We start from the raw sequence: 12,447 nt of genomic DNA on the forward strand, positions 1-12,447 counted from the left end.
AGATCTAAAAAGTGAGCCTTGCCAGATGGGACCACTTGCAGAGTGGATTCTACATTAAGCTTTACAGTTTAACACAGCTTCTTTCTTAAGGATTTTTTTTTGAGTAGTTTGTTTCTTCAAGTTAAAGAGAGCCTGTCTCAATTCTTTCAGAATCACATCAGAATCACATATACTATTTCCTCCTACACCAGTTTGTCAAGCTAGGCTGTTTGGCTGCATCACCATAACCATTGTGTCTCTACTCAAAGTATTCATTCCAAAATCTACTTTGAAAACAAACAAATAAAAACAAAACCAGAAAAGCAGCCAAGCTGCTTATCGAGTTCAAAAAATATCTCAGAAGAAAAGCATTCCTTACCCATCACTATTCTCAGGTTTACCCAATTCCAATCTGTCTGGCTGAACTGAAAAACCAATCCTGCAGACTCTACCATCCTGTATTTAGAACAAGAAAAGCAAGTGTTCAAAACTGAAATGAAAGTCAAGTTTACTAAAAAAATTAAAACACAAGTCTTCAGTTACTGAAGAGTATTAATCAATTTAATGTTAAAATAACTAATTTTAACAGTATGGTTTTGAGTTTGTTATCTGAGAAGACTTCAGGAACTTACCTCCAGAAGAAATGCAGCGTGATTTGGTCCCACCACACACTGTTTAATAGTGGCCTGTTCCAATACATTCAAAGGCGGGTGGCTGAAAATAAAAAGTGAGAATTTATAGTATTTTAGAACTTTTGAAGGCTGGAAAAAAAAAAGTCAAGCTGTACATGAAAGGAAAAATGTGCAGTGGTGGTTACCAATATGAAAAGCTTTCAAAAATTACTAAAGATGCATTAATTGAAGCACACAGCACATAAAGTTCAGGGAAAAGATCTTAAAAAGTGATCATTTTCACTTAATCTGATGAGCAATAAACAACAGGGTTTATACCTCATATTAAGAAGTCATTCTGTAATGAAGATTTTAATAATATAATTTATCATAACTGAGAACCCCTTATTTTCTTCCTGTGTTATCTGAGGCATGTCTGGACTTCAATATCAGTAGCACTGAGGATTTCTAAGGCTCCATCATCTACTGTACATTCTTCTGCTTCTTGTTGCTGTTAGAAAAAAATTGTACTTTCCTTAATTATTTACAGCAGCATATGATATGCCTTACCTGTTTAAATTATATTTGTTCAGCTTCTCTGAAACTTCCCTTAATCTGAAACAGAAAGAAAAGAAGCTGTTATTTGATTACATACTCCACAGTCCACAACATCCACTCACACAGCATATTTATGATGTTATGGGAACAACTTACCACCACATTTACTGAAGTTTAATACAAATACTACTTGGTGCTGGGAGTCTGTTTTACTTTGGAGTTAACCCTTGCCACAGAACCAATGTTTGCTTGCAAGTGCTTTGCAAGTCACTATCAAAAAACACTACTCTTGCCTTTTTACAACCATTTACAACTTCATGCACAAAATAAACATATAAAGCAATGTCCATGAACTGTAGATATACTTGTATTTCCTTGTATAAGCTTGAATACAGTATCCCACAGGAGAAAGGATTATAATCTTCTAGGAAATCCAAGTATGTGGCATGTGAGAGCCAAAAATATGACAGTAAATTCCCCAAAACAGAAAACACAAGGAAATAGATGAACAAAAGCCAACAACAAAAGAGACAAAACCAAATTCCAACTAATAGAAGAAACAATCCAGAGAAACATCACTATTTATAGGGTTATGTAGAACACTACCTTTACTAAAGGTAAACAATGTTTCCAAAAGCTCAACACATCAGAGCGGAAGAAAGGGCCAACCCATATACTACTCCTGCTTACAGGATACTGACTCCAAAAGTGGAAAGCAACAGAGTGATTTCTAAGGTAACTTCCAATCCACTGAGGAAAGATCCCCTATGGGCAGCAAAGACACTGGAATACTGTCAGGTAAGCATGTCAATTAAAGCTTGGGTCCCTTTCTTCCCGAAGCAGACAAGCAATCTGAAAAACCCCTCAAGAGCTTCCAATTATAGTCAGAGTACTTGCATTTTATCAAGATATAAAACCAAGACTAATTCTGTAAAAATTGTGTAAGGTCTTCTTAATTAAGATAAAAAAATCTCAGCTCTGATACCATGTTCATCCTAGCATAAATCAGCCACACATTTCTAAACCTAACAAAAAGACAAGCACACCAGCACTGTTTTCCTTTGTTTGAATCCATGCCTTTAAATCCTCCATTTATACTTGCTTCATTTCAGTTTCTACACATAGACTACTGGACATCAGACTTCAGCTACCTGCAAACCCTTAGCACGAGAAAGAAAACTGACTAGAGGTCTAAGCAACGAAATCTTAACATTACCAACAGTGTTTAACTCTAAAGTACTTGTCCTAAGGGAAAAAAAAAATGAAAAAAATCTCTAAATCTGTCTGAGAAACAAGTTATTTTATACTGATAAAAGTAACTTCCAAGCCCAAGAAGAAACGAGAAGTGAAAAGAAGACAGCAGGATGGAATTGAATGTGTTTAGAACTGCCTTTTGCTATCTAAGCCAAGCTGCCAATTTGTAAGTAGGCGATTCACACTCCCAATTTCCAGCCACAACTACTTCACACAGGCCAAGAGTACATACGCAGATAACGTTTCTGTCAAGACAACCCACAAAAGCAAGAGAAAACACAAACTTCCCATGCAATCTGTGCAAAAGGTACCCCACAAGACTGAACCACTGTGGGAGACTATGGAATGAACCCCAAGCTGAGCAGCGTATACTCCACACCTTATCACATGGTTTTATACAGCAAGCAGGGATTGCTGCGTGATATCTGACAAGTTAAACATCCCTGAAGTTCCATGTCTTGAGTTTATCACCTAACAATTTCCCACAGGAATCCTGAACAGTTTCCCATTAACATTTCTCTCCTGGCAAGCATGAGTAAAAATTACAGAATAGGAAAACCTACCTTTAAATTCATTGCACTGTCTTCAAGAAAGGCTGACAGCAAAAAAAGTAGCACTTTATTGGAGGTGGTTACTAGACTAGTCTATGGGCAACATTTAAAGGTTCCTTATCCGAGCCTTGGTCGTAAGACCTGACCACTACCAAATAAATTGACATTAAAATTTGAAAAAAATCATCATACTCCTTTTATACCAGCAAAAAATGAAGTAATAGGAAAGAAATATGCTCAGAAAGCTAAGACTTGAATAGGCAATGAATCCATAAGTAACATCAATCTCAAGAGAGTAGGTCTATCTGCAACAAGCATAGGCTAAAAGAGATCTAGTACTGCTGAAAAGAGGCTGCTGTCAATCTTTAACAGGAGAGAATAGAGAAAGCTACAAGCAACAATGCTGAAAGTGCTAAACTCTTCTATAGAAAGAAAAATAAAAATAAAAACTACCTCATGCCTCAACCACCTCATATGCAACTGCTGTAACAGCAAAATTTACAAGTACTGCTCATAAGCTCCTGTAAATCCAGGAGGAGTTGAATTTGATGCAGAACACCACTGGAGTTGTTCCCTGCTGGGCTGCTGGTTCCACCCTCATTCCTCCCCTTTCTTGCGCTGGCACCAGCACTCACATGAACACCAATCACAAAACCAAACCAGCAGGAAAACAAGAACAAAGCAGAAAGATGTGTTTGTATACTCTGTATGGGAAGTCTCTCTGTGAAAATAAAAATTTGAAATAATTTCCTGCAGCAATCTGAGCCTTTCTACCTGCACAGTTGCAGGGAACCACTGACTCTCTGAAGGGAAAAGCTTATTTAAGATCAGGTTAATTTAAATTATACAGAGCAGTAATTTCAACTGATGGTGCTCTGGAGGAAGAGGTAAAGGCAGAGATGATTTAGCCAATTCTCACATCAAGGTCAACATTTTCAATAAGACCTTTCTGTGGTAAATGAAATCTCCAATATAAATTCCTTGACAGACTACAATTCAAAAAGATCTCATTAAAGGCAATTAAACCACTTCAAAGGACAAAGTTAGAACCAACAAGTATTTTCATCACAAACATTTCTGAAGAAATACACAAGCTTGGGCAACACTGTTAGACAAACAGTTTTGTGATGATAGCTCCTATCAAGACACACATTCTTTAAATATTATTAGTAAAATTAATCTGAAAACAGTTGTGAGGAAAATAAATTCAGTTTGTCCAAGCCAAGGAGGGATTTCCTTTATTTCAGGTTTTGAAGCTCCAGTTTCCAGCCTCTAGAAACTGATCAGAATAGATCTATTCTAACACTAAGCAACCAAAAAGGCTCAAGATTACACAGCTCAGACTTCTGACATGGCACTTTTATTCATCACAAGACACTACTTTTCTCAAATAAGATTTCTATTTCCAGACAAGTTTATCTCAGGAGCCATCCTTCCACCATATCTTGTTTTATAAAAGCAAGTTAGACTTAAAAATGCAAAAGTTACAGAGAAACTCTATTTCAAAATACTGAAGGTAAGAGTTCCAGAGGAAGAAAAGGTACTTTTAAAAAAAACCAACCAAATAAACAAAACATAAAGCAGCCAAACAAAAAACCACATAGGCACACACAAAAAGAACCAACCAAACAAAAAAACCCACACCCCAAAACCCTAAAATCCCCAAAACCAGCTTGGTATGATGAACAACTTCAAGTAGGGAAACAAAAAATAAAGCTACTTCAGGCCTGGTAGATTTTTTTAAGTGATCTTTAAAACAACTTAATATGTCAACGAAGTCTGTATGCCAGCAAACATGAGACTTCCACACCAGAGCAGACAGAAGTATTCAAGTATGACTACAATGCTTTTCCAAGGGAAGGATAATAGTAATACTAATAAAAATAATGAGCAGACAGCCAAGGGGACACACCCATATGACACAATCCATTTAAGCACTGGAGAACAGTATTACATACCTATCAACACCTGAAAGGTAAATACAACCTTCATCCCTGTCCCTCAGCTGAGATCCTGAAGTGCTCTGAGCAGTGAGCAGGACCCAGGGAAGCCCCTCTGGGGCCAGTTTACAGGGCTTGGCCCAGCAGAGCTGCACAGCCTCCAGATCAAAGACCTCTCTCACCTGCCTGTCTTGAATCACATGGAAATGAGCTCCTGTGCCAGTCTATCAGTGTCACAAAAACAGTCCCAAAAATGCAGAAAATGGACACCAATGAAAAGCTTCAGCAAATACATCTGTTTCCTAATCCCAGGATAACTCTGACACTAGATCCTGTCACTGATGTAAAGCCACACACAGCTATCTTCCATGCCACAATACAGCATACCAAAGGATCCTGACCCTGACTGCCATCTCAAACATTAGAGAGCAGCTTCCAAGGAGGCAGCCTTCCACAGCTACACCTTCCTACTACCGGAATAAATGAAGATTTAGAGTGTGCTTTAAGTCATTCTGGGTAGAAAGGGGGAAGAATCCATAAAATCAAATGCTAAAGTACCACACAAAAGCAGGCAATAAGATTAAGATTACCTGTAGAAAATAAAGTAATGCACACAAGGAGAAAAAAAAAAAAAAAAAAAGAAATCCCAAGCACAAATACAAAATGACAGGCTCCAAGGTAACCCATACTGCTCATAAGGGCAGTAGGATAATATGTTTAGACTATAATACACAGATCACTGAAATGAACTAGATGACAAAGAAACCCATTGCTCTACTCAGTTAGTACTCAGGGGAACCATGAGTACTTACACTGTGTCCTCTCCCCATTTCAAAAATTATAAATTAGGACTATTTGGTTATTATATACTAAACCAATACCTACTGCTCAGGAAGTCCCCAAGCTGCAAATTCTTAGAAATTGGAAATGCATCTCTGTATGTTTGCCCAATTCTAACGCTGTTCTCCTGTTAATCTAGCACTGGTCTCTGTCAGCAGAAAACAGGAGGAAAATAATATGGACTTCTTGTCTGACTTGAACAGCTGTTCTTGTATTTCATAGTATCAGCCAACACAGGTTTACAGAACATGGCTCCCAAACTTTATTTCCTATTTTGCAGGATTGTCAGTTTGGTTGAAAAAGGCAGTTCTGATCACTTCATAGTTCTCTCTGGAACAATGGTAACACACTGTGCTGAACCTGTAATCTGCAGTAGAATACTAATATGGCAAAGACCAAACAAATTAATGTCCTGAGAACAGCTTTCTGTCACTGAAAAGTCTTTAGGTAATACAGTGATTGTAGAATGAAAATTCTCTAACAGTAGACCATTACTATCTAATAACAACACTGATATAGACAATGACCTAAGCTGGGTATAAGACAGCCCACCAAAAGGTTAAAGCATGACAAAAAATTAGCAAAAATAGAACATGTATTTTAGTTCCAGTTTTAAGAAAAGAAGGCAGATTTCATATCACTCTATAGAAGAAGAAGGGAAGAGTAGTGTATATTGCCTAGCAAAGGCTCACAGTGCTGTGCTGCACAAAATCCTCACATAGAAGCTGTTGATGTTCAGGCTGGATGAGCAGACAGTGAGGTGAACCAAAAACTGTCTGAACATCTGGGTCCAGAGGGTGGTGATTAGTGTCACGAGGTCTGGCTGGAGGCCAGTGACAAGCTGTGTGCCCTACGGGTCAATGCTGGGTCCAGTCCTGCTCAACACCTTCATTAACAATCCAGATGATGGGGCAGTGGGTACCCTCAGCAAGTCTGCTGATGACACCCAACTGCAAGGACTGGTGGATAAGCAGGACGCTGCCATCCAGAGTACAGCAACCTCATGACAACCAAGGGGAGGCAAGGCACAAATCCCTGCACCTCAGAAGGAACAACCACATGCCAGAGACTGTCCAGCTGGAGAACAGCATGGCAGAAAAGGACCTTGAAGTCCTGGTGGCCACCAGGTTGAACAAGAGCCAACATGCCCTGCAGCAAAGAAGGTAAACAGCATTCTGGCTGCAACAGAGAAAGTACTGCCAGCATGCTGAGGCAGACAGTCCTTCCCTTTATTCAGCACTCATGAGGCCACATCTGGATTTCTGGTCTCCCCACTACAAGAGAGACATGGACAGAGAGACTCTGTCCATGACATACTGGACAGAGTCTAGCAAAGGGACACAAAAATGATTAAGGCACTAGAGCATCTCTCACAAGACGGAAGGCTGAGAGAGTTGGGACTTCAGCACAGAGAAGAGAAAGCTCTGGAGGGGATTTTATCAACATATACAAACACCTAAAGCACGGGTAGTAAAGGGGACAGAGCCAAGCTCTTTCCAGTGGCACCCAATGACAGGACCAGAGGCAACAGACACACACCAAAACACAGGAAGTTCTGTCTGAACATCAGGAAACATTTTCTTTGCTGTGAGGGTAACCAATTACTCACACAGGGTGCTCAGGGAGGTTGTAGAGTCTCAACCCTTGAGAGTTATTGAAAAGCCATTTGAACACAGTGCTGGGCAACCAGCTATAGATGGCCTTGCCTGGGAATGGGACCAGATGATATCCAGAGGTCCCTTCAATCTCAAGCATTCTGCAATTGATATTGAGGACTTAATGCTTTCAGGATGTGATCTCCATATATTTGACTTGAAGGCACAGCAGCAAAAGGAGGGGATTTGCCATTGAAAAACTGGGAGCTCATATTTTGCTGTATAGAATCCCTCTGTGGTCAGTGACACAGGAAAGTTACACCAATGAGTCAGGAAAGTGTCAGAGAGTTACACATTCAGTAAAAAAATTCATGGGTACTTAAACATCCAGCTGGAAGTACTTTGCTTCTTTAGCAGGAACAGCAAGAGCAGGGGCAGACACCTCTAGAATTTGTGAAATGCCTCTAACTAGCAATGAATTCTTAAGCTGGTTCCCCTAGCTCAGAAACTACTTACACCCTTTCTTCAGATTTCAGTGACACTGAAAACATCCCCCTCTGAATAAAAAAAAAAAAAAACAGAACCATAACCCCACACCACGGTGCAGAGGATGGCCATAGCCTAGCTCGAGGGGAACACAAAGTCAATCATGCTTTTTAAATAAGCAAACACCCATAAACTATGAAACAGCATAGCCCCTTTTCAGTTAACAACCTGAATACAAACAGGAAAAAATCACAAATGGTATGATCCTGTCAGGGCTGCCACAGAGGAGTTAACATCATGCCTACAAGTTACTTAGCACTTTATCTAGAGGATTTGGTACTGAAGTATATCTATAGCTACAACTTGCCTAAACACCTAGTGTGATTTCTGTGGGGAAAAAAAGAAAAACACACTACAGGAGAACGAGTCAGACTCAATCTGACTCAATCTGAGTCTATGGCAGTAGATTTCCAAAAGTATAGTCTGCAAACCCAGACAGAAATCTGTACTCTGGTGCAGAATGCATCCAATAATCATTTTGTGGTCCCATATTCTTCTGTTCAACTGCACAAAGTCCTTGCAGACATTTTGTTTAACATTTAGTAGAAGACCATTTCTTTAGCCAGAACACCACAGCTAAACAACTCCTCAGCTGAGTGAGTACTGAATCTTAAAACAACCAAGGTTGTAAGCTATTAACTATCTATAATTTTAGAAAGTATATCATCTTGTGATAATGAAACACAAATAATGGGAATTTAGAACCCCATGGCTCTAAATTCAAGGATACTTGAAAAATGCATGTGATAATAGCATGAGCAGTGTTACTACACTGAACAACAAAAAAATGCTAGCTATCAAAACACAGCTAGGAAGCTGTATACTTGTTTAACTAGAATGAGTAGAAATTAAAAGACCCCATTAAGGCAAAGAAAAGAAAAAATCCCATTTTGTACAGTCAGAACATTGCTGTAGTGATGCCTTTAAAAATGCTATCAAAATAAAAATCCAGTTGCTGAAAATCACAGAACCTTTTTGTGCCCCATTGTGATAAGATTGTTAATGTTCCTTCAGGAGTTCATGACAAGCCACCAGGGAGGCTGTGAATTTATAGGCATAGCAGCTTAAAGCCTGGAGAGACAGGTTCTGGTCCCAGCTGAGACTACTGCAGGAACCCAAATCATCTCTTCACCATTTTCCTTTGCTCTAAGCTTTTGGGAGCTGTGATCACTTTGTACAAAGTTGGAAAACAGCCTTTGATCCGAGCATTGAAATGCTATATTTTTTAAAGTAAGAACTGTCACATTGTTAAATACTAGGTGTCTTGACTAGAGAAAAGCAACTGTATGTACAAGCGATTTTATTAAAAACAAAGCACCAACAAGAACTGAATTCTAATTGCTTTGCTATAAAGTCCAACGACCTTATTCTCATTCTGAATTAGTTTTAGCAACAGAAAAAGATCACTTAGCATGTCCAGTCCTTTACTAGCCAATTCCTCCAACTCCAAGCCAAATTTCAACAAAAACTCTGATATCACACTTTTATCTGCATGCCACTTTTGCAAACTTGCTAAAAACTGCCTTTTAAATACCAGACCTCCTCCTCACACTGCACTGTCTTCCACTAAAAACACATCTTCAAAACCTTTCTCTCAGACACTGCATCTTTGATTTAGATAGGAATGGACTGAGGCCTGGAATAAAGAGTAGAGAGCAAGCACCATGCCAGCCAGAAAAACAAGCAGCCAAATCGCTTTGTCTGATGCATAGTGCAGGCAAAATAAGAAACCTCAGCTTCTGAGGTGCACAGCTCATCCCAATATTTTTTTTGCACTGCCAAAAAAAATTTCTTTTTTCCATCTGCCTGGACCCTGCCCATGGAACTCCAGGTGCTTCCCTCAGTGTAACTAACCAGTGTTTTGGTTCCCCTAGAACTCACAAGGCAGCACATTGACTACCTCCTCCATCACATTTTGCCTAGGGCCATATTATTTCTGGTAACAATCCTGCCAGATACAGATTCTGCACCACAAGAGAAAAAAGCAAACTTTGGCCATTCCAGCAAAACAGCCTGTTAGTCCCCAGCCTTCCCATGAGGAACAGGGCACTCCTTCCAGAGTACCTCCTGCCTACACAATCTGCCCCACAATGACAAGATGTTATGATCCATCTAATTTGAAGGTTTAATTAAGAACTTTTAAATTAATGCTCTAGAGACAGACACATTTTGCCAAAGTCAGTGAATTGTGTATACGATGACTTAAAAAAAAGGAAAATGAGAGACGAAAAACTGCTGTTAATAATTTACTGTGGTCAAAGCCAAAGAAAAGAGTTCTACCAACCTAAGATCTTCATTAAAGATCAGACAACAATAACTCACACTAAAAAAATATGAAATGGATTAAAAGCCATAAATTCTCTTCATAAGAACATATCTTGATATTTACTAGAGAGAAAAAAATACAGCTCTAACTATTTTTAGGATAGAGAATAGAAAGAATTTAATACAATAAATTAAAGAATAAATACAGAGACACATTTAAGAAAATTAATTTTGCAAAATTAACAAGAAATTAAAATTATACCACCCTCATAGAAGGAAGTGACAAACTCCAATGGCTTCAAGCAAAAGCAGCGTAAAGCATACATTCAACTTTATTCCCATAGGCAAATACTTATTCTCCAGTTAAGCTTTTGGGAAAACGCTGTAACGGAAACATTTGTTTAAGCAGAGTCAATGTCAGACTCCACGATGACACCTACATAGTGAAATTACAATTTTCAGTAGAATCCAGGGATCCCAATCAGGATTCATTTCACTGTATCAGAACTCCCTACCTACACAGAGAGATAATCCATCCCAAAGGTAAGAGGTGAGAGGCTGAGGAAGCATAACAGATAATAGACAATGAAGCACAATGAAAGATGGTAAGCAAATTTTTAAAATGCTATTTTATCACAGGTTTGGATTAAAGTAATGAACTACTACTGCAATAGCATATAGAAAAAAAAAAAAAAGAGAGAAAAATAGCATCCAGCTTAACTAGAGATGATGGCAAACATGCTGCAGAAAGTAACACCAGCAAGACCTGGGTACAAAGCAGTTTCTTTCTGGGCTATCTTCTAATGAATAGACAAACTACAGCTGCATGGTTATTATCAACCTCAGCTATTTGATATATTTTGAATTGATTCATCTGACAAACAAATCTCTCAAATGTGGATTATTTTTGGGGCCTTTTTTGCTGATGACAAATTTCATAAGATTAGTGAAGTCTCCAGCAACTTTGTTACCTTTATCTGCTGCATTACACTACTGCTGCCACAAATTAAACTGGCAGATCTCTTGGCTAGCAATAAAACAACGATAGCAAGAAATCCCAACACAGCTAATGTCCAAAATAGTACTAATCATGGAAATGTTTTCAAAGTTTTTATTCTGCCCTCTTTCATAGACACCATAACGTAAAAACCAAATCAGAAAGATAGACCAGAATGTCTTCAGGTGTCTTTTCTGATACAAGGCAGTAACCAGTTTAATGATCAAAAGCTGTCCAAAACAACATTACAGAAAATACATGTTTCATCTCCACTGTAGATATAAGCAATTTCAGAAACCACCCCAACAGCAACTGGCTTGGGATTACAAAAACCAGCCAGTTAGACAAACTGTAAGATGCTACACCAAAAAACATTTTTAGAACTGCAACAAAATAATCAAGTTGGGATGTTAAATATTCACTGTACCAATGTGGATTGCTGCTGTAAAACACACTGCACTTTAAAGTGCAGCAGCTAGAATTTGCTGAAAGACTGGGTGAAGTATATTTAGTATGAGAAATTCCCCTGACAAGTGCTGGGTGTAGCAGTGAGACTTGTGAGATGAAGACAAAATCTTCAAAGACAGCAAATTTAATGGTTACATCACTCCTCACCTGGTACCAAACTGGCAGTTTTAGGTGTAAATGCAGATGACCAGTGTTCCCACCTTAAACCTTTCTGTTTAGTTTACAATATGTTTCAACTGTTTAGAATTGTCACACTTCATACCTTTGTATCAGTGAGTATGTACTCTCTCCCATATAAAACAAAAACATTCTTTCAATTGAAGCAAAATACTAATTTCCCTAGAGGGGAAGGGTAAGAGAAAATAAAGCAATGTTGGTGACCTGCATTTTTTAAGCAGAGAAAGACTTTTAGAAATAGAGCATAGAGTTTATTGTCAAAATATTTCTATGCCAGAAAGAGCAAATAAGATCTGAAGTTTGGATAGTAATTCCTGTAATGGAGTAACTAATGCTGTGTCATCCTCACTTAAACTGTCAAGCTTAAGGGTTTGGACAAAATACATGTGTGCACTGTGAAAATTAGGTTTGTGCATTTATTTCAACATCTTTTTTCTCCAAATTGTTCCTCCCAAAAAAAATCCTCTAACTACTGCAACCAGGCCTTGTTTTACATTTTCTCTGGGGAACACAGATGCCAACTATTGCAGTCTCCTATGTGAAGTTGTTGCTAAGAGCCAAATCCTTAGTGGACTTCAATGAACTCAAGGTCAAAAAAAAAAATCTGTACAACTGAAAAGCACAAGCAGTTTTTCTGTATATGTTTTTTTCCTGCATAAATGGCTG

The 12,447-nt window shown here is 38.5% G+C and overlaps 1 protein-coding gene across 8 annotated transcripts in view; it reads right to left on the minus strand.

Annotated features, from left to right (window-relative positions):
- Positions 1-12,447, minus strand: part of UBR5 (ubiquitin protein ligase E3 component n-recognin 5) — an 86,571-nt gene that overhangs the window by 67,910 nt on the left and 6,214 nt on the right. For all 8 annotated transcript variants that reach the window (XM_059864960.1, XM_059864942.1, XM_059864915.1 and 5 more), the window contains exons 2-4: positions 1,161-1,205; positions 612-693; positions 359-435 (exon numbers count right to left, since the gene is read on the minus strand). In XM_059864960.1, coding sequence (XP_059720943.1) covers positions 359-435; positions 612-693; positions 1,161-1,205 — 204 coding nt within the window. The remainder of the gene's footprint in view (positions 1-358; positions 436-611; positions 694-1,160; positions 1,206-12,447) is intronic.

This window comes from Haemorhous mexicanus, chromosome 1, assembly GCF_027477595.1.
Source record: "Haemorhous mexicanus isolate bHaeMex1 chromosome 1, bHaeMex1.pri, whole genome shotgun sequence".
NCBI lineage: Eukaryota > Metazoa > Chordata > Aves > Passeriformes > Fringillidae > Haemorhous > Haemorhous mexicanus.